This window comes from Colius striatus, chromosome 1, assembly GCF_028858725.1.
Source record: "Colius striatus isolate bColStr4 chromosome 1, bColStr4.1.hap1, whole genome shotgun sequence".
NCBI lineage: Eukaryota > Metazoa > Chordata > Aves > Coliiformes > Coliidae > Colius > Colius striatus.
In genome coordinates this window covers 124,432,960-124,445,347 of record NC_084759.1, presented here as the reverse complement: position 1 = coordinate 124,445,347, position 12,388 = coordinate 124,432,960, and the positions used below count along the sequence as shown (strand labels likewise).

General features: G+C 51.4%; 1 protein-coding gene and 1 long non-coding RNA gene across 4 annotated transcripts; one reads left to right on the top strand and one right to left on the bottom strand.

Annotated features, from left to right (window-relative positions):
• Positions 1-2,041: 2,041 nt before the first annotated feature.
• On the bottom strand, positions 2,042-4,615 carry LOC133628089 (uncharacterized). The gene is made up of 2 exons (XR_009820658.1): positions 4,423-4,615; positions 2,042-2,322 (listed from the first exon to the last, which is right to left on the bottom strand). It is a non-coding gene; the product is annotated as an uncharacterized LOC133628089 (long non-coding RNA).
• A 218-nt stretch (positions 4,616-4,833) lies between these two features.
• Positions 4,834-12,120, top strand: MLF2 (myeloid leukemia factor 2). 3 transcript variants are annotated; one of them, XM_062006085.1, is made up of 9 exons: positions 4,834-4,968; positions 5,194-5,267; positions 7,440-7,566; positions 8,052-8,087; positions 9,589-9,642; positions 10,066-10,191; positions 10,502-10,661; positions 10,756-10,999; positions 11,534-12,120. In XM_062006085.1, the coding sequence occupies exons 2-8, from the start codon at positions 5,218-5,220 to the stop codon at positions 10,935-10,937; spliced, it is 735 nt and encodes a 244-aa protein (XP_061862069.1). In that variant the 5' UTR covers positions 4,834-4,968; positions 5,194-5,217; the 3' UTR covers positions 10,938-10,999; positions 11,534-12,120. The 3 variants fall into 3 exon arrangements, with proteins under 3 accessions (XP_061862069.1, XP_061862060.1, XP_061862053.1); XM_062006076.1 differs by having other exon boundaries at positions 8,043-8,087; positions 10,756-10,924; XM_062006069.1 differs by having other exon boundaries at positions 8,043-8,087.
• Positions 12,121-12,388: the final 268 nt, after the last annotated feature.

The following is a 12,388-nucleotide window of genomic DNA, read 5'->3' as shown; positions in this document are numbered from 1 at the left end:
ACGCTCCTCACGGTATCCTCTCAGCAGTTTTTACATCATCTGTTGCTTCTCAACTTTTGCTTCCTACCTGTAGTCTTGGTAAGCATTCTTCCGACAGCCCTCTCCCCAGCTTCTCTTTGTGACATCCTTTTATCCCACGTACAAAATTAATCTCACATCCTCCTTTTTTTCCATGTGGCCCATTTTGCCCTGCATGCCTCTGTCGGCTATGCTTTTGCCCTTAAATCCAGTATGAACCTCTTCTTCCTGCCTTGTGATGCACCATCCCAACTCTTCTTGCCCTTCAGATCCCTATTGTGGTAGCTGCCTCACTCAAGCCCAAAGGACATCCCTGCGCTGTCTCACCTAACTCTTCCCTGTGTCTTCTGCTCCTCCATCGGATTTGTGCCACTCTGCATTTCGTCTGCCGGATCGATTTGCAGCTTTTCTCTGCTCCGCTCTCCCATCTGTGTTTTTCCCTTTGTTGCCAATGCAAGTGTACTCATTGTGCGGTCTGCAGATGCGAGTCCTTTTTCAGTACGTTCTCTAATCTCCGCCACAAGTTGCTTTACCAACTCAGCAGAATATGTTCCATCCTTTTCATCGTCTTAAGTCCTTAGACAAAATGAGGGAGGTGCAGAAGTTCCATGATATGTCATTGCGAACAGAGACACTGTGCATACCTGTCTGCAGCCCAATCAACAATATTAATGTAACCTTCTCTGTACCATACATTACAGGATTTGTGCTGTGCCCTGTTAGTGTCTTGCATTTACGCAGGTGGTGTGTGTGCTTGTGTTTACATGCAGTGCATACCTGTTTGTGTGCACAGTGGTGATGTTTTGTGTTACGTGGGTGGACTTTTATGAGTACAGAAGCCTGGTTCTTTTCTACTGAGACACATGTTAAGCTTGCATGTGTGTGCCTTCATACATGAGAGTGTGCTTCCAAAGGTGTCTGGGCTTTCACGGGTGGCACGTATGTGTTTTGGTTTAATATCTTGCAGGTCTTGTCACTGTGTTGTGTCGTTGGGGGTTGGGGACATGGACCCTTTTATTTATGTTGAAGGCTGAACTGATGCTGAGCCATTTTCCGAGCAAAAGCAAAACACAATACCGCGTTTATTTTGTGAACTAACTCATAAATCACTCCAAAACTCTTCCAAACTGTTTGCTGAACAATAAAAGAGCAGAAGATTGTGTATTTGTATTAACTTTTCTTAGAGTTATATAAATTCAGACACAGAAAGTGTCTCCCGTTGCACTTATGGTGAAACTAGCAAAAAAGCTCCATGTGAGGAGGGAATGTATTTGAATGTGTTTGTGTATTTAATCCACGATGTTCATCTTTCTGTCCCGTGTCCATTAAAAAATCTAGGCATGTCATCAATTTTGTTCTCCTTTATGACACCGATAAAGAGGAAATTCCCAAGAATTCAACCGGCAGCCAACTTTGCATTGGGAAATGGCTTCCCAAGAGGCAATGCATGTAAATAAGCGCTGCAGAGGGCTGGGAAGCAGTGTAGGCAAAGCAGCAAGAGGAAGCAAGAGGAGCAGAAGGGAGTGATGAGGGCGACACAGCTTGTCAGAAGACTGGAAAGCAGGGGGAGGTTTTCAGTCGTGATTTTTGTCAACCTCTCTTTGCTAAGATGGCACAGATGGAGGTCATGGTTCTCACAGTGTGACAGACACGTTTTTAACACCAGCAAATTATTGTGAAAGTAATCAGTACTGTGCAAAACAAGCCACAGCCACCACACGCTGGCTCTGGCATCCTAAATATGAACTGTCACGTTTGAGGATCGAGCCCGAGCTTGATCTTTCACTCGGGGTGCCCTTCACCTGAGGTCAGAGGGAGTTGTTGGATGAGGATTACGTAAGAGGCACAGGTGAAGGGAACCCACGAGGACATGGCTGTGGGTAGCTCTGACTTCTGATAACGAGGATTTCTCTGACTTACACATGTCCACGGGGTGCCTGGAATATTTGGACGTGCTAAGAAACTGTTTCTGTTTTCCTGGCCAGTCAGCCAGTCCCTGCAAGCAGCAGGTAACAAGACATGATTTTTCAGCATACTGTTTATTTACCTTCCCCACGTGACACAGAGTTTGCTTTTCAAATGCTTCCACCGTGGCTGCCCCCTCGGCTGCAGTGTGCTAAGGGTGACGGTGGGGGGGCTGCCCGGCAGCGGCCGGCGGCGGGCAGGGGAAGGTGGAGTTTAAGGGCAGCGGTGCCATTCATTGCGTTTCCATTTTGCCCTTCACTCACTGCCTCCTGGCCGCCTGCTGAGCGCCTTCTTCCCTTTTCCCCAGTCCTCTGCTGCCTCCAGCACAACCTGGGCAGCCTAAAAGGGAAAAGAAAAAAAAAAAAGGAAGGAAATGGAGAGACGACGTAGTCAATGGCTTTTGTTCGTGCTGAGAACAGAAGCAGCCTGCGTAGAGAATGTGACAGGAGCAAGATGGGAGTCTTGTTCTTTATTCACGCCCCCACGAGCTTCGTTATTGTGACCCAGCCAATGGCCGTCCCTGTGGCGCACATTACACAGAACGTGGCACGTACTGTATGGAAACCTCTGCTACAAAAAGGGCAGCAACACAGCTTCTGCATTCCTCAGAACCGTGGCCTTGTCCACATCCCAGAAGGCTGTGTTTCCAATTCCTCCTTCCAGGGCTTCACCCAGCATGTGCCACCAGCATGGCTCTTTGCAGGCTAGATTCTCTCCAGATTTGCTGAAATAGCAATACCACTGGTAACATACTCCGTGGTAACATAGGTTCATCTGGTGTAAGGACTGCCTGTAACGTTTCAGAAACACCCAGTAAGGAGCACAGCTTCAGCCCCCAGCCTCATAAACTCAGCCCTTTGGGTCGCAGGCTGCTTGCAGAGGAGCAACATTAGGGACAAAGGATCTGCACAGCGATATTTGTTCCAGACTCTGTTCTGTTCCTTCCCTAGCTCTGTGTTTGGAAGGCAGCAGTGCCTGAGATGGTATTTGATAAAAAAAAACCAAACCAAGACCTGAGGGAGTCCTACCAGCTCAAGGACATTCCAAGAGTGGGAGGATCATTGGTATGTGGGGGACAGCATGTTATCCCAGGTCTGGGGAAAAAAGGAAAAAATATGCTTATGTTCTTGCTCGAGAAGCACTTCACCTGCCTTTGAATCATGCCACTTGAGGTCAGCTCCACACAGTCTTAACCAAACACCAGGAGAGCCTCAGAGCAGAAGGAAAACACACCAAACAGACTTTCCAGGCTGGAGGTTCTCTGAAGGATGATTCAGGCTGCAGAAGAAGCGTCAGAGAGGCTGATGCCACGTTGGCAAAGGCTCCATATGAACTCCTGTGCTCACGGAGCAGCTCTGAGCTGGGGACAGGAGTATGTATGTTCCAGCAGTTCACCTCTGAACAGCCTCCCTGAGGAGCACTGCCCAAGAAGTTGATTGCTGCTTAGCCCCTGCCCTGCCTGCAGGATCTGTCTCCACCTCACAATCCTCCACCATTGTGCTATCCACAGCATCCACGTTGGGGACATTAATTCAGCCTCTGAAGTACACGCCTCTATGAAATGTGGGACATCTAAAGAGTCTTCTGCACACACACAGGCATGGGCCTCTGGTGTGAGATCTTCTGTCTGGATTCCAAGCAGCCTTAGAGATCTGCTGCTGCAAGAAGTATTGCCCGGTCCCCCTGTGCATCCCACCACGTAACGCATGCTACCAAGTCGTTTCCCTCTGTTGGACTCTGACATCTAAGGACATGACTCCTGCCATGACCCAGGAGCTGGATTTCTCAACCATATCTTGCAACTTGCAGTTTCCACCCCGCTGGCACAGGTTTGGTCTGGCTCCCACACATAGGAGGCAAGATGCAACAGCCAACAAAAACACCCCTAAGGAAGCGTGCCCTGGTCTCCAGCAGGAATGAGTCAGCTTGCGCTCTTCCTTTCAGTCCCACGAAGCTGGCAGTAGCTGAAGGCAACCAGCATGGTCACCAGGGACAGTGACAGAGGCTGTCACACCATCCATTTGTGGAGGTTCCCTGCCACTGCTGTAGGTGCATGCACCAGTGGCCTGTGCTTCCTCTTTGCTTCCCACTGGCTGCCCATGGACAGCAACAACAAGCGTCTGTCTTAGGAAGTGCCCTCCCCATTCGGCCCCAATGGAGCACTGGTGTCCGTAAGCTGTCCCTGCCCTCACGGCAGGCAGCTCTTGCCGGTGCCACTGCCTGCACACGCTGCCCCTGACGACAAGGCCAAGTCCCTGATGCCACCCGAACACAGCTGTGGGCTCCGGCAGGGAGCCCACACCCGCGGCCGGGGTTGTAATTGCGAGCTGACAGGTGGCAGCCTCCAGCTCCTGTGCAGCGCGCCCTGGCCGGTGAGCTCGGCAGGGGCACCCGCCGCCGTGCTCCCCCTCACGCTGACCCGCCGCGCCCTCGCCTCACCTGCCAGCCGCCCCTCCTCTTGCCGAGGCGGGAAGCGACCGGCACCCCCAGTGCCCGTCTGCCATCGCCTGTGCCAGGGGAACAATGGCCCCTTGTGACCGGGGAGTGTTTTCGCTCCCTGCCAGCTGCGGCTCGCTCCCGGGCCCACCAGGCACTGCCGTTCGCGGCCGCTCCGGTGCCCGCCGCCGCCTCGCTGACGGTAAGGCAGGCAGTCTGAGCAAGCCGCCGCAGCGGCGTCCGGCCCGGGACCCCTGTGGCCGGAGCGGCGCGGGCGCGGGGCCGGGATGCGGCTGGCGCTAGGCGGCGCTCTGCCGAGAGGCCGTTCCGGCCTGGCCGAGGGGCACGGCTCCCCCCCCCCGCCTCCCCGGTACGCGCGTGGCCGCCTGGGCCGCGCCGGGGCGCGCGCGCATGCGCGGGGCGGGCCTGCTGGGGCGGCAGCGGCGAGTTGCGGTCCTGGGCCGCGATGGGAGCGGAGGCGTGAGCGGCCCGTAGGCCTCCCGCTGCCGCGGAAGGGGAAGGGCAGCGCCCGCCGCTCCGCACCCACCGGTAGGCAGGGGACGGGAAGGGGCGCGGGGGCGGGGGCAGGGAAGGGCCGCGGCCGGGAAGGCCGGGCAGGGGGCTGTCTCGGCCTAAGGCGCCGCAGGGTCAGCGCTACCATCGGCCGCCCGCGCCGGGCGCGATGCCGGAGGCGCGGGGCGGGGAGGCCGCGGTGCGGCGCATCCCCTCCCCGGCTCTCTGCCCGGGCTGTGCTCACTCCCCTCCCCTCTGCAGAGGCCGCCCCCGCCCGCGGGAAGCATGTTCCGGCTGATGAGGGACGGCGAACCGGAGGACCCCATGTTTGCCATGTGAGTCTCTCTGGGCACCTCCGGGGGGGGTCGGGGGGCACCGATCATCCTGGGCGGGGGTCAGAGGTGCGCTCCCCGGGCTTCCGAATAGATGAGCAGGGCCGTCGGGGCTGCGGGAAATACCGCAGCGCGGCAGCTGTCTGGAGAGACACGCAAACACCTGAGGGGCGGCACGGGGAATAACCTGGTTGGCGTCGGTCCGAGCTCTGTAATAGTAGAACATGATCTGGGAGGAAGGCATAATTAGATAAAGTAGGCCAAAAGACAGTGAAACTGTCTGAGAAGAAGAGGGCCGGAATACCTTTTTTTGTTATTATTATTTGGTTTTGCTTTTTCTCATGCAAAGTAAGACTTAAGATAGATAAAATCCAGCTTTGTTGCGGTTCTGCGCAGGAAATCACCGATGGAGATAGAGAAGACTGCTAAAGCAGTTGTCAAGTTGTAAAGGAACTAAGCAGAGAGAGTACAACAAGTAGTTTTGAAATATGAGTCTTGACATCAAACAAAGGTCCCAGGAACTCTTCCTGGGATTCCTTTTACTGAAGGTTTTTTCTTTCTGTCCACAGTCCAGAAATGGGAAGCTATTGATAAATTTTGGCAGTGAAACGAAGTTGGCAGTCCTTGCCAAAATGGATAAGGAATAGACTGTAATGTAGGAAGAATTTGATTATTTGAAACATGGCACTACTAGGAAGGTGGTGGAATTGGTTTATGTAGAAGAGTAAAGTCTGTTTTCTTTTCTTTAAAAAGCAACAATTCTATCAGCTGTATACAAATGAGCGGGAGAGGAGACTTTGATGTCCCAGTTAGTCACAGAGTCACTATGTGTTCTCATTGGTGTGGCAGGTATGAGTCTAGCTTTTATTCTGGGAAGCATTTCCGGCAGAGTCAGAAAAATATTAGTTTGTAGTAGAAGTTTTTGTGATCTCAGGAGTATTCTATGCTGTTGAGGTGGTACATGCTCAAGAGGGCTAAGTGCAGACTACAGCATGTGCAGAGAAACAGTATGGTATTCCCCAGACTTCTTTCAGTGTGGCCACAGTATTCTGTGACCATTTGTCCTTATTCTCAGTTTGTTTGTTTGTTTTTGTTCCCCTTCTTGCTCCTGCAGCATCTGTGAGTGTGTACTGCTCCCAAAGTGAGGGGCTGCAAAAGAAGACAAGGAAGAAAACCAGTTAGGGACCCATTATTGTTCCCTTTCCCTCTCAAATCTGCAGATGTTCTATGTGATCTCAGCCTCTTGGCAGGTGTACACACAAGATTGTAAGAAAATTACTGATGAAGGTTACTTGGGGCAGAGGGATGTCGCACAGTGTCGGGCCGCGTGGTCCATTCTGGAGGCTGCAGTCTTGTGTTTGAGTGTGTTTGTGCCTCTGTATGTAGAGGGGTGAGAGACAATACCTAGGATTGCATGCTCTCTCGTCCAGTGAAGTGTCGCCTTCTCTTTGCAGCCAGGAGAGTCTTTGTGCGCCTTCTTGCAAAATGAAGGACTGTTCTTCTAGAAGGGTTCAGTTGTTTTGCAGAGCTGTTGAAGGGGTTTGATGACACAAGAGGAAATGAGTCTGAAATGGTGGTGGTACTGGAACACAAATGTTCTGCTTAAACATAAGCAAAAACTACTTTACCTGTAAGTGTGAGGGAGCCCTGGCACAGGCTGCCCAGGGAGGGTGTGGAGTCTCCTCTGGAGGTTTTCAAACCAACCTGAACACGTGTGACCTGACTGAGGTGAACCTGCCTTAGCAGGAGGGTTGGACTGGAGATGATCTCTAAAGGTCCCTTCCATTCTGTGATTTTTATACCTGGGCTGCAGATCTGAGAAGGGGGCTTCCATTTGTTAGAGCAGTAAGGTTCTGGAATGTCCTTGGTCATGCTTAGCCCTAAAGTGTTAGTGGGAGCAGAACACCAACCTGCTTCTGAACAGCCATCAAATAGTGCCTGAGAGGGATTCGGAGGTGTAATAGCTTCTATTACAAGAAATAAGATGAGATCCAGAGGTCCCTTCCAGCCCTGAGGACCATCGTAAGCAACACTCGGTTCTTAGTACTATGGATTTTCAGCTTGGAAAGGAACATATAATTACATAAGAGAAGCTCAGAGCCAGAGTGGGTGGATTATGTGGGGCTTCGTCTTGTCGTCCATTCCTCACTGCCGCTCTCTCAACCTCTCCAAAAGGGACCCGTTTGCCATCCACCGGCAGCACATGAACCGCATGCTTTCAGGAAGCTTTGGGTTTGGCCCGCTCCTCGGCATCACGGATGGCACCACGCCTGGGGCTCGCCAGGCTGGACGCAGGATGCAGGTACCAGAGGGGCTCAATACGGGCTAGGGTTTCTCAAACTGCCTCGTTAGCTTCTGCCTCCCACCCCTACTAGGTTGGGTATGCCCCTCGCCTCCGTGTGGTGGTGGGCATGGAATTCATCTCTAAAACACAGGGTGTTCTTGGCCTTTTCTGTGCTCCATGTGCATTGATACATGGAACACGACTGTGCTCTAAGTTGAGTGGGAGGAAGAGGGGGAAGAACTTGTTGCTTCTGAAGGACATAAATTGGTATAACTGGAAGAAATTTGGGAGCGTCATCTCCTGACTGGTTTGTATGGGATGATACGATTTGAACCACCGTGAGTCGGAGGTGGGGGTGGGGAAGCACTTCCTTGATGTGTGTGTTTGGGCCCAAGTGTGCCTAGTTCTGTTTCAGGGAAGGATGAGGATGTTCTGGGGAGAATCTAGTACCTGGCTTTTGCAAGGTCATTCTCTGTTCTGTTTTTTTTCTGTTGTCCTGGCAGGCAGGAGCTGTTTCACCCTTTGGGATGCTTGGCATGGTAAGTTCTTTGTTTTTCTGGGTCAAATTAGAGGCTTTCCAAGTAGTAGCTCTATACTGGGATTCATCAGCGCTGTGTGCAACCGATGCTGAAATGTAGCCATCTGTGAGCAAGACCATCAATCCTGATGGGTAGTGAGGGTGGGAAGGTGTGAAGAGATGGTAATGAGCTCTAGATTGATAGTAAACTGAATACAGCAGAGGATGTTGAACTGAAACTGGAGGCAGCTAGTTTCTCTTGGACCTGTCTCATCGAGTTGCTGTATGACATGCCTTTCCTTTGTTTCCACTCTAACGTTTCAATCTAGTCCGTGAGCTGTTTTAGAGGAGAGACTCCAACTCTGTTTCTATTTGCCTTGACCAGAGAAGAGCCCTAAAGGCGGTGCAGCACAATATTTCGTAGGAATTGGGACAGTTAATATCTGGGAAGAGCAGATAGTCTCTTAATAACCTCGTATGTCTCAAAAGAAGGTGTGGATCTGTTTGGAGGTAATGGAGGGGCGATGGTGACAGGAGGAGAAGGACTGGGCTGTTGGTAGGCAGAGGTGATTACTGAACCTTCTTTGCCAGTGGTGGCAGATGGAGAGGCCGACAGAATACTTCATGTGGAGACGACGGGAATGGGAACAGCTGCATGTACGTGAGAGCACAGTGCTTGGAGCTTGCTGATCTCTGCCACCTACTAAGATAATACAGTGGAAATAGGTTATTCCAGATCCAGCAACTTTAGCCACCTCACTCTGCAGGATTGCCTCAGTGAAAGACTAAGCATCCTGGAATTCTAGCTCAGAGAAGGGTGAATAAGCATGCAAACAGGTAGACTTCAAAGGATAATAACATTGTCTTCGAGTACTGCTCTGCTGGAAGCAAGAACAAGAGGCTACTCCAGGAAACACACACACACACAAAACTCCCAAACAACTTAGCAAGTTTAAATTGACACAATAGTTTTGTTTACTTATTGCACAATTAGCCTGTGAGACCTGCTGGCCCAGTGAAGGACTGAGGCCTTTCGGTTGACAAGATTAAAAAGTGAGGTGTTTGTAGGAAAAAATAAGAAAACTTTTTATTGTGTTGAAAAGAATGCAATCAGTGGAAACTTCCTTGTGCTTTATATGAAGACTTAACAGTGACGAGGTGAAAATATCTTTGGAGATGGTTCTTAATGCACAGCCTGAGATTTCTTCTTTTAGCTTTGCTGAGTGCTCACACCAGTGCGTGTGACAAACTAAAGACAAACTGAAAACAGAGACAAACTAAAGGAAATACTTTTGCTGTATCCAGAGATCCGGAGAGCCAGAACATGAGAGCAATGCCACTTGAAAGAACGGAGAGAACGGCAGCTTCAAATCCTGGGGTTTTTTTTTCTGCACTACTGAAAGAGAGAAAAATGAAGTTTTTCCTCTTAGGCAGCAGTTTTTTGTCCCTTGCAGATTGTTTGTTGGTCTTTCATCCTGTATCTTTCCGAACTGACTGTGCTTGTGTTCTCTTTTTTTTATCAGGCAGGTGGCTTTATAGATATGTTTGGGATGATGAACGACATGATTGGAAACATGGTAAGAGCCCTCCATAAACCAGTCTGTATTGAGGGAAGTACTGAGAGTGCTCCTGCCACCCCATCTAAAGTCTCCCATTGTATTATGCTGCTTTGGTGTGGGCTGTGACCAAGCTGCTGAGGTGGCAGAGGCTGCAAGCCTTGCTTCATGACTAGGATTCAGTGACAGAGGGCTTGTTCCTGAGGCGTACCCTCTGAGAGCAGGGAGGAGAGATGGGTGAGGAAGGAAGAATGGAGGTAGACTCGTTTAGCAAGAAACTAGAATTAATGTAACAGGAAGATGTATTCTGTGGAAAGATGGACCCATGGGGACTGTATTCTCCCTACTGTAATCTCTTCCTACTTTGTCCCATAGAGAGTATTAACTGCCATCTCTTCTTCCCTCCCGTTCCTTCTTCATGCCATTCCCTGTTTCTTCGTGCAGGAGCACATGACAAATGGTGCTAACTGCCAGACATTTACTTCCTCAACTGTCATCTCCTATTCCAACCTGGGTGATGGGCCCAAAGTCTATCAGGAGACCTCAGAGATGCGTTCAGCACCCGGTGGGGTAAGGAGGAGGCTGCCGGTTTGGCTGCGGGTGGATGGGCTTCCCTTTGGTAGCTCAGTGCCGCTGCTCTGCGGTCGAGCTGGAGGAGCGTGCTGGGACTCACTGAACCGTGCTGAGGGCCACTGGGAGGGAATGGCAAGGGGTGGCAGGGGGGCAGTCCGTTTTCCCCTCTGGGTTAACATTGTGCCTGACATCCTGGGAGAGGTGGCAGTGTAGTGTGTCTGAAGTAGGGCGGGTGAGGAGCAGAAGGCCCTGATGGGGCTGGGAGGATGAATTAACGTGTCGATCCTGTGCGGGAACGTGCCCCCAGATCCGTGAGACCAGGCGGACCGTAAGGGACTCGGACAGCGGCCTGGAACAGATGTCCATCGGGCACCACATCCGGGAGCGGGCCCACATCATGCAGCGCTCCCGGAACCACCGCACGGGCGACCAGGAGGAGAGGCAGGACTACATCAACATGGATGAAAGTGGGTACTGCCCGTGCCCTGCTCCCGGCGAGCCCAGGGGCCGCTGCCCCAACCGAGCAGCCTCCCCATCTGAGCCCCTTCTTTCCTTACGCAGGTGACGCGGCTGCATTCAACGATGAGTGGAGGCGGGAGACGTCACGCTTCCGGCCGCAGCGGGGGCTGGATTACCGACGCCATGAGGGCAGCGCCGGCGGCCGGCGGGCCGAAGGGACTCGTCTGGCCATCCAGGGTCCCGAGGATTCTCCTTCCAGACAGTCCCGTCGGTATGACTGGTGAACCCAGAGCAGACCTTGCGGGGGGTGCGGCGTGGCCACCCCCAAAGCTACCTACACGCTCTTGTAAGCCTTAACAAGTTGTCTTTGCCTCGTCTCCTGCTGCGCGGTTGCCTCTTCGCCATCTGATTGTCTGGGGTTTTTTACGTTGCCCCGATCTTAGGTTAATTTGAAGCGTTGGTGGGAAATGGGTTTTCCCGCTTAATCTGGAGAGCAGGGGAAGATGTGAGTTTTGAGGAAATGCTGTTGTGAATGGGAAGGTGGAAGCTGGAAGCTGTTCCTAACTTAGCTGGGTCATCAACCCAAGAGAGCAGCGACACTGTCTGAAATGATGTGGGATGGCAAGCTGTAGAGTGTTTATACTGTCGTTGTGTAGAACTTGGAGACCATTTGCTGTCAGTCCAGGTTAAAATACAAGTGCTGGCGTCTGCTCTCCTGTGTTTTGGCAAGGATTCACTAGATTGTGATCTAGTGCTTGAAAAGGGACTTTCTCCTTTCTCTTGATGCCTAGACATTGGGTTTAAACCTTTTATCTGTCTTTTGTGCTGCTTTCTAGTCACCACTTACTCTTTTTATGTTCTCTGTTTCCCTTCCTCCCAGGTACAGACAGTGAAACTCTGAAGCCCCTTCAAAGCACCACTTGGACCCTCCTCAAATTTAGTATTAACCTCCCTCCCACTTAAGAATTGAAACACAGGAACTAATCTTCTGCATTGCTCTCTTTGGCCCCATTTGGGTGCTGTAGGGGGGTGTGAGGAATCCCACTGATGTGTAAGGAAACGCATCAATTGCCCATTCCCTTTCTGCTCTCCCTTTCTTTCTGCCAGTAGTGGTGGGCCTGAGGAGCTGCCACCTTGCCTCTTCCATCTTTTCCACTCTTTATGTGCTGGGTTGGGCTGGTTCTGAAGCTTGTGTTTAGTCCCCTGTGAAAGAAATACAAGGGAATTCTGTTCAAGCCCTGTGTTGGTTCTGTCCTCGGGACGGAGACTCAGATTCCCTTCCTTCTCCTTGGCGCAGCTATGGAGAAGCAGAAGGATGTGTGCTTTAGAGAAGGGAGGAGCAGAACAAAAGCTGGATCAGCCTGTGAGACCCCCTCCCCGCCCCCTCTTCAGTCAGCTCCCCCACTTTTTTAATTTGTGAAACTTGTAACTAGATGTTTACTGAATAAAGAAACAAACTCTAAAGAATTGTTGCATCGGTCTTTACCTTCAGGTGACGTTATTGGGCCTGCCGTGGACCTCTGTCATATCCTTGGGAATCTGATGAGGAGAAACTTAGCGTTTTAGTCTAAGGCTTTATTTTCTGACAGAAAGTAACCTTCCAGACTTTCCACATGGATACAAAGCGAGATAGTGCTCAGCATAGAAATTGTCAGAGAAGACCCAAGAACCTGCTGTTTGCAAAAATACCCTTTAATTGCAGTACTTTTGCTGTCCCCTCAGGGGAGATTGGTTG

Coding starts and splice junctions, on each gene's coding strand:
- MLF2 (XM_062006076.1), top strand. CDS start 5,218: ATGTTCCGGCTGATGAGGGACGGCGAACCGGAGGACCCCATGTTTGCC. Junction 7,567..8,042: donor AGGCTGGACGCAGGATGCAG/GTACCAGAGGGG, acceptor TTTTTTCTGTTG/TCCTGGCAGGCAGGAGCTGT. Junction 9,643..10,065: donor ACGACATGATTGGAAACATG/GTAAGAGCCCTC, acceptor TTCTTCGTGCAG/GAGCACATGACAAATGGTGC.